The sequence below is a fragment of the Lynx canadensis genome, chromosome A1 (genome assembly GCF_007474595.2).
Source record: "Lynx canadensis isolate LIC74 chromosome A1, mLynCan4.pri.v2, whole genome shotgun sequence".
NCBI lineage: Eukaryota > Metazoa > Chordata > Mammalia > Carnivora > Felidae > Lynx > Lynx canadensis.
In genome coordinates, this window is record NC_044303.2 from 123,805,575 (window position 1) to 123,817,669 (window position 12,095).

At 34.6% G+C, this 12,095-nt stretch overlaps 1 protein-coding gene across 1 annotated transcript in view; it reads left to right on the plus strand.

Moving 5' to 3' along the window:
- The window catches only part of MTREX (Mtr4 exosome RNA helicase), a 110,003-nt gene that overhangs the window by 26,633 nt on the left and 71,275 nt on the right, over positions 1-12,095 (plus strand). Inside the window, exons 11-15 of the mRNA XM_030321033.2 lie at positions 1,610-1,741; positions 3,560-3,639; positions 5,123-5,233; positions 7,171-7,272; positions 10,334-10,459. Coding sequence (XP_030176893.1) covers positions 1,610-1,741; positions 3,560-3,639; positions 5,123-5,233; positions 7,171-7,272; positions 10,334-10,459 — 551 coding nt within the window. The remainder of the gene's footprint in view (positions 1-1,609; positions 1,742-3,559; positions 3,640-5,122; positions 5,234-7,170; positions 7,273-10,333; positions 10,460-12,095) is intronic.

Below are 12,095 nucleotides of genomic sequence, written 5' to 3' on the forward strand. Positions count from 1 at the left end.
CTAGATAGTAAATGATAAAATTGGATAAAGTTTCATCTCTTTTTCCTATATGACATTAATTGAGATATAATTCACATACTATACATTTCATCCATTAAAATGTACAATTTAATGGTTATTGGTATATTAACAGAATTATGCAATCATTAACGTAGCTTTTTTATTGAGATATAATTCATATACCATAAAAATCACCTTTTTTAAGTGTACAACTCAGTGTATTTTAGTATATTCACAAACTTGTGCAATTGCTATCTAATTCCAGAACATTTTCATTAACTCAGAAGGAAACCCTGTATCCATTAGCAAGTATTCCTCATTTTTCCTCACCTCTTCCCTCACCCCTCGGCCTTAGGCAGTCCCTAATCTGCCTTCTATTTCTTTTTTGCTTTTTGAACATTTCATATAACTAGAATCACAATTTGTGTGTTTTTTTTGCAGCTTCTTCTTTCACTTAGCTTGTTTTCAAGGTTCATTCATTCTATAGCATATGTCAGTACTTCATTCCTTTTACAGTCAAACGACTTTTCATTATATGAATATGCCACATTTTATTTATTTGTTATCAGTTGTTGAACATTTGGGTTTTTCTCTTTATCGCTTATTGTGAATAGTGCTGTAAATATTTGTGTTCTGTAAGTTTTCATGTAAGCATACGTTTTCTTTTCTCATTGAGCATATACCTAGCAGTGGAATTGTTGAGTCATATGGTATTTCATATGTTTAAATTTTTGAATAACTGCTAGATTATTTTCCAAAGTGGCAGCTCCATTTTACATGCCCATCAGAAGGGTCTGAAGTTTCTATTTCCTCCACATCCCTGCTAGTATTTACTGTAATCTATGTGAATATAGTCATCCTAATGGAATAAAGTGGTAACTGAGGGTGGTTTTGATTTACATTTGTCTCATGGCTAATGTGGTGTTCATTTATCTTTTCATGTGCCTATTGGCTATTTGTATATTTTATTTGGAGAAATATTCAAAATCTTTTGCCAATTTAAAAATGAAATTGTCTTGTTGTTGAGCTATAAGGATTCTTTGTATACTCTGGATAGTAGACCCTTATCTATATTTTCCCATTCTGTGGTAATGTGGTCTTTTCACTTTTTGTTGGTGTCTTTTGGGGCCCCTGGGTGGCTCAGTTGGTTAAGCGTCTGACTTTTGATTTCCACTTAGGTCATAATCTCATGGTTTGTGAGTTTGAGCCACACGTCGGGCTCCACACTGACCTTGTAGAGCCTGCTTGGGATTCATTCTCTCTCTCTCTCTCTCTCTCTCCCTCTCCCTCTCTCTCTCCCTCTCTCTCTCTCTCTCTCTCTCCCTCTCTCTCTCTCTCTCTGTCTCTCTCTCTTCTCTCTCTCCTCGCTCTCTTTCTCTCTGCCCTTCCCCTCCCCCCTTCAAAACAATGTTTTTAATTTTGATGAAATCCAGTTTATGTTTTTTTTTCTTTTGTTATATATCATACCTAAGAGTGCTTTGCCTAATATCATATCTTGGAGATTTACTTCTATATAGTTTTTAAGAATTTTATAGTTCTGTATTTTATGTTTAGGTCTATAATCCATTTGGAGGTAATTTTTACATATGTTTATATACTCTTTTTGCAGGACCATCAAATGTGTTCAAGATTGTGAAGATGATTATGGAAAGAAATTTTCAACCTGTAATTATTTTCAGCTTTAGTAAGAAGGATTGTGAAGCCTATGCTCTTCAGATGACCAAATTAGATTTTAACACAGGTACTATGTAATTTCAGCATAGTTTTAATGTTACGTGTAAATGAGTGTATATCTGTTTCTAGTAAGAAGATCAATATGTTGTGATTAATCTATTGTGTATTGCTAGGATATGCAGTTCCCCCTACAGTCACAGTAACAAGTACTCATTACCTTTGTAAAATCTTTAAAAAGACTTTGTTTTATTCTTTCCTTCCTTTCCTTTCTTTTGTTTTCTTTTACTGGGAGGTTTAAAGTACATTGCTCTGTGTAAAATCCAAAGACTCTTACTGAAAAATACTAGAATTATATTCCCTTATACTTCATTGCCATAAGCTCCTTTGCTTTGGGGATTTTCTGTGTGACTATGTAAGGTTAGGTTTCTTGGTCAGATCACTTTCTATATAGAAAGCGCTATGGTTTTGGGGCGCCTGGTTGGCTCATTTGGTTAAGTGTCCAGCTTCGGCTCATGTCATGATCTCACAGTTCATGGGTTTGAACCCCATGTTGGGCTCTGTGCTGACAGCTCAGAGCCTGGAGCCTGCTTCGGATTCTGTTCTGTCTCTTTCTTTGCCCCTCCCCGCTCACACTCTGTCTTCTCTCTGTTTCTCAAAAATGAATAAACATTAAAAAAGAAAACAAAGTATTGTGCTTCATTCTTCTGGAAATCCAAACCAGGAAGGCTTGACCTTTATTTAACTGTGGTATAATCTTTGGAATAAAGTAGGTACTTGTATTTAATTAATAAATTATTCCCACATATTATCTGTAAATGTAACTCAAAGTCACACAGCTAGGTAGTAGCACAGCCTATCCAAAAATTCAGCATACTGAATACCAGCCCATTTATTATTCATTTCATCCTTTTACATATGTAATCTTGTATTGTGAGGAGTGAATAATATCCTCAGTCATCCAAAATCAAATGTCATTTGTATTGCTTTCATTACCAAGGCACAGAACTAAACCCATGCATTTTAGGACTATTTTTTTACTTATCCATAAGCAAAGTGATAGTAACAGATAACCCACATAAACTCCTAAAGTTAGTAATATTTTATTTTATTTTATTTTATTTTATTTTATTTTATTTTATTTCAACGTTTATTTATTTTTGGGACAGAGAGAGACAGAGCATGAACGGGGGAGGGGCAGAGAGAGAGGGAGACTCAGAATCGGAAACAGGCTCCAGGCTCTGAGCCATCAGCCCAGAGCCTGACGAGGGGCTCGAACTCACAGACCGTGAGATCGTGACCTGGCTGAAGTCGGACGCTTAACCGACTGCACCACCCAGGCGCCCCAGTAATATTTTATTTTTTAATGGAGAAATTGCTCTGCTTAGAAATGTTTTCTTTTAACTGCTAATGCTGAATTTGCTTAATGTCGCAGGGTCATATATTTAATTGAGCAAATATATATTGGCTTCCTATTATTTAGTAGATGCTATATGTGAAGGCAGTATAAAGGTTAAGAGCATATGCTTTGGAATTGCTTCTCTAACAGTTAATAGCAGTTTCCATCATTTGGAGTTAGTCTCACTTTCCTCAGTAGTGGATAATAATAATCCCTGTGATCTATAATTGTTATTCTTAAATATTGGATATATGGCACTTAGTGTAGTTTTTGTTATTTTTATAAGATAGTACTTTTATTCATGGATAAATTCTGTTAGATATATTTTGAAGGGCAATGAATTTTATTAAATGGTAATTTTTATCCACTTTCCCTTTTGACTGCCTTAAATACTCTTTTATTCTTTATAGATTTTTATTCTTTGCAGTGTGTGAGGTTTGGTATCACTGATTCATTTAGATATTTATGTACCTTTGAATTTTTTCTTAGATGAAGAAAAGAAGATGGTTGAAGAAGTATTCAGTAATGCCATTGACTGCTTGTCTGATGAAGATAAAAAACTCCCTCAGGTATGATTTAGTGTCCCTAGGTGTGGGTATTAAGTGTGGTAGGGTACTTTCACTTTGCATTTCTTGGTTTTGTTACTATATATTGCACTGTTTATGCACTGCTTTAAATATGTTGCGTTGTACCCAGAAATAATACCTTGATTTTTATTTTACACTTCTGAAAAGATGACAAAAGGAAAGATTTGCTGCCTAAGGGAACTAAAAACTAGCATGGTCTGGAAATTACTGCTTCAGTTCCTAATACTACAGAATTATTAGTGCTAGTTTTAAGTCACTAAATTTCTTTATTTAGAGAGAGAGAGGGAGGGAGGGAGAGAGCAAGTGCCTGTGCAAGGGGGAGGGGCAGAGAGAGAGAGAGAGAGAGAGAGAATCCCCGGCAGGCTCTGCATTGTCAGCAAGGAGCCTGACACAAGCCTCAGGAACCAGGAGATGATGACCTAAGCTTGAAGATCAAGAGTAGGACACAACTGACTGAGCCACCCATGTACCCCAAGTCACTAAATTTCTTAATTCATAGAACCACCAAACAAAACACCTAATGAAAATCATGTGTTTAGCAAGGAATTTAATGTCTACTCTGCTTTTAATCCAGTGGCTTCTCTTTTGACTATTGGAAATGCCTGGAATTTCTAAAATCTACTTATGACTAGGTGCCCCTCTCAGAGGTTCTGGTTTCATTGGTCTGGTGTGTGTTGTGGTTGTTAGAATCTCAGAAGCTCTTCAGGTGATTCTAATGTGCATCCAAACCTGAGAACTCCTGTAGTATGACCTGATATATGAAAATTTTGTTTTGTGAAAAGAAAGTTCAGAGGTCAGTCATACTCTGCTTATAAATGATTGCTCTGATATATAAGGGATTTATTGTAAAACTGCAGTAGGATGTTTAAAATAGTATTTAACTTAAAAGATGTTCTTGTAATTTCTCTTCCAACCTGAATTACTAGTATTTGAGGGCTGAGCTATGTCTTGATACATTTTTGTTACCTTAGCATAGTTCTAATAGTAGACATGTAATGCCATTTGTTAAAGTGCTAATGAGGATGAATTCTTCAGTAATTCAATTGTTTTTAGGTGAAGTACATATTTATATTGAGTATGCCTTGTGTTTATTTATTTATTTTTAGTAGGAGCTGGCTATTATTTTTTTAAGTTTATTTTGTGCAGATATAAATGTCCTTATGACTTAGTTTTTGGGGACAAGGTGAAGTGATGCTGGAAAATTTGAATGAGGCAGCAGTGCATATATGAATTTTATTTAAAATATATCATTCACATTAAGGAAAGCTAGGACAGAATTATGTTGAGTTTTGAGTTTAATAATCTGGGAATATGGGTTTAGTTTTGGCTTTTATTCTGAAAAGGTTATATAACATTTCTTTGAACAGCCTTCTTTCTTGATCACACATTTTTCTTACTTCGGTTTAACATTTTTGATGTCCCTTTTCTGTACATTATTGAAAAATAAACATTGTTCCAAACATAGGTCGAACATGTACTTCCTCTTTTGAAGCGGGGAATTGGTATTCACCATGGTGGCTTACTTCCTATTTTGAAAGAAACTATAGAAATTCTTTTTTCTGAAGGATTGATAAAGGTATGATTTTATTTTTATTTATTATGCCTTAGAATTGTGTCATATGGACAGTTTGAAAATTATTATTATTTTTAAGTAGGCTCCACACCCAACATGGGGCTTGGACTCACGACCCTGAGATTGAGCTGCTTGCTCAATTGACTGAGCCAACCAGGTGTCCCAACAGTTTGAGAATTATTTAGAACACTGTTTCTAGGCAGCTTTACATATATGTGCCTACATATGAATGTATAAAATATGTAAAAAATGTTTAAAAGTAAATATTTACATATATATGTTTTTAAACTAGGTTCTGTGGAATGACTTAAATACTGAAGTTGATTTTTATATGTAGTGTTATACTTCATTCAGGTTTATAGGTAAAATTTTATTGGTTTTTCTTCCTATTATTCAAGTAAGAAATGGTAACACTATACAGTGTGGGGTTTTTCAGAAGGTGCTATTTAATTATCAGAAATGGAATTGATTCTTAGTGGACTCCTTTCTATATACAGATTAAAACAATTAGAAAAGACAGGAGAATTGCTGGTAGACTTACAAAAGAGTTTTTCAGGATATGCTATTTTAAACTGCAGGGAGTCTAACTTAATTTTAAAGGTTATGTTGATGTTTGGACCCAAAAATAAGGTGTTAAAAATGGGAAACAAATTACCAAAATGTAGTCATAAACCTGCATATGACTCATAAGTTATCTTATGTTTAATGTTCAGGTTAGAATTTTAAAAATCAGAGTTCTGAGAATCTCAGCACTAAGTAGAACATTTAAAAAGTTAGTCACATTTAAGAACATAACTTAGGAATTTTAGATAAAAAATTGGTTACTATTTATACCTGGGTCCTGGTAAGGCCCTGTTGATGTTCTTTTGTTGATTATTGTTTAGGCTTATTTTAAAGAATCTTTTCTTAAAAATTTAAGTGATATTTGGTGGTGGTAAAAGTCAAATAGAACGATTGCAAATAAAGCAAAAAATGGAAGACCATATTCCCCTTCACTTCTCAGGAATACCCATTAACATACATACAAATAATACAGGACTTTAATTTTATCTCTTTATTTTGAGAGGGAAACAGTCCGAGAGAAAGAGAGAGAGAGGAAGAGGGAGGAAGCACTAGTGGGGGAGGGAGAGAAAGGGAGAGAGAATTCTAAGGAGGCTCCTCATTGTCAGTTTAGAGGCTGATGCGGGGCTCGAATTTACAAATCATGAGATCACGACCTGAGCCAAAATGAGGAGTCATTTAACTGACTGAGTCACCCAGACACCTGATGACTTATATTTTAGACAAAAATTATACTACCCATGTTATTAGATTTTGTCATATGGATAGCTTTTCATTCTTTTTAACAAGTGAATGGCATTCTTTTGAGTTGATGAAATAAGATTTTTTAATTTTCATTTCTATTGGTGAAAATTTAGATTGATAATACTTCAGTGACTTTATTTGTATGTATACATCTCTGTGTGCTTAAACCATACAGTTTTTTGTGTGGTCCAGTTTTTGTTGGTAAAGTCTTAAAAGTAAACTTAGCCAGTAGCTCTCTTCTCCCCTCAGAGATCTGAAGATGGCTCCAAAACTGTGGTATCATTAGTTGGAGAGCCAGGAAATGTGACTTTCTGTGTTTAGAAAAGTAATCTACAGCCTCATGCTTTGTACATTAGACCGGTAGTATCCTCTTCAAGTTAGCACCACTGGAATTTAGGAAAGACTTTTCTTTTCCCTAAATTAAAAAATTTCTGGGATGCAAGGGACATTAGATACTATTTAATCATTTTATATTTAAAATACTGAAACACGTCTGGGACTAGTATGTGGTCTTATTTTTGCAATCTCTAATAACTAATTTTGAAAAGTAATGTTTTGTTTGTACTTAAAAATTACAAAACTAGTTTTTTAGCTTAATGTACATGTTTAATCATGTAAATTTTTCATTTATTTAGGCCTTATTTGCCACAGAGACTTTTGCCATGGGAATTAATATGCCAGCTAGAACTGTTTTATTTACAAATGCCCGAAAATTTGATGGGAAAGATTTCCGATGGGTAAGTAAAGTAATTGACATGTTGAAATAATTTTTTTTAACATTTATTCATTTTTGAGAGAGAGCACGAGAAGGGAGGGGCAGAGAGAGAGACACACACACAGAATCCAAAGCAAGCTCCAGGCTCTGAGCTGTCAGCACAGAGCCCGACACGGGGCTTGAACCCATAAACTGTGAGATATGACCTGAACCGAAGTCATACCCTTAACCAACTAAGGTACTCACGTGCCCCAATGTATTGAAATAATTTTTATTTTACCATTTGTTTTACCTAAAGTGATTTGGGCTTGTATAATCTTTGAGATTTTCAGTTATAAATCTGAAGAATTTGTACCCGAGCCAATAAGCGAGTTCATCAACATTACACTTGAGATCCTTCATTTCTATCCATTAGCCAAAAACAAAAACCTCTCTTGATGAAAGAGTTTGATGATGAGGGATAAGTGTGCAGATGATTCGTGAATGCTTTAAAACATTAAAAAAAATTTTTTTTAATGTTTATTTTTGAGAGAGAGAGACAGAGTATGAGTAGGTGAGGGCAGAGAGAGAGGGAGGCGCAGAATCCGAAACAGGCCCCAGGCTCCGAGCTGTCAGCACAGAGCCTGACGTGGGGCTTGAACCCACAAACCATGAGATCATGACCTGAGCCAAAGTCAGACTTTTAACTGACTGAGCCACCCAGGCGCCCTTAAAGCATTTAAATATATCTAGAATGTTCATTTTTTAAAGTTTAGGGTATTTAAAGCACCCAGTCTGTACTGACTGCAGTTGCACCTCATTATTTAATCTTTCACTTTTAAAATAGAGGTTTTAATAGGTTTAGACGTAATGTCTTTTCTAAGGCACAAGAAAGGAGAGAAAGGTGGAATCATGCGTAAAACAGTGAATTTGGATAAAAAGGAAATTCTTTTTTTTTTTTTAATTTATTATTATTTTTTTTAATGCTTATTTATTTTTGAGACAGAGAGAGACAGAGCATGAACAGGGGAGGGTCAGAGAGAGAGGGAGACAGAATCTGAAACAGGCTCCAGGCTCCGAGCTGTCAGCACAGAGCCCGATGCAGGGCTCGAACCCATGGACCACGAGATCATGACCTGGGCTGAAGTCGGACGCTCAACCGACTGAGCCACCCAGGCGCCCCTAAAAAGTAAATTCTTAATCAGGGACAAGGAACCCATTCAGTAAACAGTTCCTGAATTTAAACTTTGTTAAAGTTAAACCCAATCTCTAAATAAACTTAGTTAGCAGAGTATAATAAAATGTTGTGTTACGGATTCTAAGAAGTTATGTACAGAAGGATAAAGCATATGAAAGAAGACACTTCATAGAGAGGGCAATCCTTATACGTAGAAACAGCAGCAAATGGTTACTTACCCAGTACACAGGGGAGCTTCGCAGGGGTGAAAAGCAGGTAGAAGAAGAGAAATTTCTAGTTTGAGTTCTAGTACAAGCCAAGAAGACTCAGGTAAATTGGGTTTTGAGAAATTTTTCAGTAGTCAGCTATTTCTTCACTTAACCTTTTGTCCTTGAAAGTGATTTTTTTCTGCTTAGAGAAGTTTCTGACAGTAATTACTAATCATCAAAACACTGAAAAGCACTCACGGTAGAATTGTAAAGGCAAGGCATTTTTTTTTTATTTGTTTTAAAATTTATTGAATGCTATACAAAAGAAATAGAAGTACAGTGAGATAGGTGCCATTTCTCTTTAGAAATTTTTACATAGTATTCAGAAAATTAAACTTTTAAAAATTCCTATAGAATGTGATTTGTCTGTAAAGCAGTTAAAAGTTTCATGTTTTATATTTTAAAATAGTGTAAGTTTTAAAAGTCTTTATAATTTATCAGTTTAAAATTACTTAAGTCTCCAAATACAATTGATGCCACAAGAAAATGTGTAAATAAGTGTTTTGCGACTTTACATTCTTCTTGGCATCTCAAGGACTCTAGGGTAAGACTGCAGCGTATAATAGATTATTAAACTTAAAGCAAGCTTGATGAGTCAGGATCATTTTATTAAACCTGAAAATCATAACCAACCATAATCTTGTAATGATACTCTTGGGCCTTACGGAAATTCTCTTGGATTGCCTTTTCAGAATGTTCTTATCAGATCTTTTTTTAGGATTGGCTTTTTTGTTATGTTTTTCTGGTGCCTTTGTTGCTCCCTGGTTGTTAGGTCTGTTTTTGATGCTATGATGTTATGAATACATAATATGCATTCTTGTAGGATACTGGTTCTTAACTCGTTGAGTCAGATATTTTTTGAGAATCTGAAAACAGTGGACCCTTTCCATCAGAGAATAGTATAGAGACACTTACAGATAAAACTTTGTCCATTCTCTCTGTGGTTGAATGTCACCCTGAAATGACTTCTAACCTTTCTCCAGTAGGTTCTATTCTTAATGGTGAATGGACTCTCCTGAATTCTAAGAATGTATACCAAAAAATAAGAACTGTACTTGAAAAATAAGTTTATATTAATCTAATTTTGCAAATTAAGAAAGTTTATTACAATCAAGTAAAAATTGGTATTTAGTAGAGTTTGAGTCTTTGTTTACTTTCTTATTTCTTAGACTCTGCTATTCCAAAATGTCTAGCTCAAAGATGTTTTTTATGTCCATGGATTAGCCAGTCTTTACCTCTAGCTATGGTATATGTGATCATTTTGGAGCTAAACATTATTATTATTTTTTTTTTTTATGTTCACATATTCATTTTTGAGAGGGAGAATGCATGGGGGAGGGGGGCAGAGAGAGAGGGAGACAGAGGATCTGAAGCAGGCTCTGTGCTGGCAGCAGAGAGCCCATAGTGGGGCTTGAACTCATGAACTGTGAGATCATGACCTGTGCCAAAGTTAGATGCTTAACCAGCTAAGCCACCCAGGTGCCCTTGTAATATTTGCATTTTTGTGTTTTCACTTAAACTCCTAAAAGGTGATTTTTTCAATCATGTTCCCTTTTTTGGAATGTGTTAACTTGTGTTTTGTGTATTTTTCTGATTTAAGAATATGTTTTTCACCAGGTTTTCTCCTAAACTCTGTGTTTTTAATTATGTTCACTCAGATTTCCTCTGGTGAATACATTCAGATGTCTGGTCGAGCTGGAAGGAGGGGAATGGATGATAGAGGAATTGTGATTCTTATGGTGGATGAAAAGATGAGCCCAACGATTGGAAAACAGCTACTTAAGGTAACTGAGTTAAGATTCTGTGGCCTCACCAGGAATTTGAGAAACTTATTTCAGGAGGTACCTTGAAATTAGTTGTGTCAGTTCCAATACCTTTCTAAGTAGATGAGTTAATCTACTAAACCATTTGTGCTTGAAAGGTAGAAGACAGTAACTGCTCAAAGTGCTGTACCCTACTTTTGTACCCACTTTCTGTTATAATAAGTAAAGATCAACTCATGTGAGGGAGGGAATGTAAAGATCCCCACAGAAGGCAGAAATATTTACTTTGCCCTCCCAGTTTAAGACACTTTCCTTAACTGCCTTCTCCACTGAACAAATTGCTCTTCCTGAGTAGGGCACATGCTCTCAGTGTTTTGGGCCATTATCTTCCCCTAGCTTTGTAACTCCACATAGCTTAATAAATTAATTCTGCAGTCTAGCATTCTAATGCTATTGATGGATCATAAATATCCCAACAAACAAAGTTCAACTTTTAAGCTTTTTTCAAATTAGCCTGTTCATTTTGCGTGTTTAGTATTTTTGTTTTGGATTGTCTTAAGGGTTTTATTTTTGTTTTATCTTGGAGAACTTCTCAGGGAAGTTTGGCCTGGTTGCTTTCCTTTTCCTCCATGCAGTAAGAACTTACTAAAAAAATTCCTAGAGAAAACTGTTAGTAAGATGGGAAACTCAACATGAATTAAAAATATACAATTAACTGGCAGATCATTAGCTAAAGCTTCAAAACTTGTTAATTTCATACATGGGTCATTATCTCTGAAATGGACCCTTTTCAGTTTCTAAGACTTGGGAACAACAAGGAGAATTTGAGATATGGGTGTGGGATGTCTTATATGCTAAAGCAAATATATGTAAGAGTATATGTTTTTTTTATTTGAAGACAAAGTTTATCTGTACATATTCATAGCTATCATATGGTGTTTTAAAGATTACCACTTGGAAACCTGTTTTTAAGTGTCCATGTAACTTTAGTTCTTCATGTAGAGAAAATGACACAAGATTAGAAATTTGTATTTTTAGTCTTCAAATTGTGCCAGATATAATAAACATTATTTTTCTTTCCTTGTGATCTATATATGGAAAAAATTGAATCAGGTTGCTAAATAGTAAGAAGCAGGATTTTAATGACAGTATCTGGTTCCTTTAGTACAGATTTTTCATTCCATTTACTTGGCATTTCTGCATGTAAAGTGCACCTGTTAAGTTTAAAAGTTCTTTTGTCTTTCATTTCAAAAATTTTGTTGTGGAAAAAATATTAATTCTTGAATATTCTGTTGAGATCTACCGTCAACAAATTTTTAAATTTCAAAATTTATTATTGTTGACTATAGGTACACTATCATATGTCATATCTCTGGAGCTTATTTATCTTGCTTGACTGAAAGTTTATGACTTTTGATTAGTAATTAACCTTTTATACCCCACCTCATTTGTTGGCAACCACCATTCTACTATTTGATTCCATGAATTTGACTATTTCAGAAAAATCATATTCGTGGATTCATGCAGTATTTATCTTTCTGTGGCTTATTTCATTTAGTATGATGTCCTCAAAGTTCATGTTGTCACATATTGCAGAATTATTTTCTTTAAGGCTCAATTGTATTCCATTTTATGTATATACCACCTTTTTTTTAAT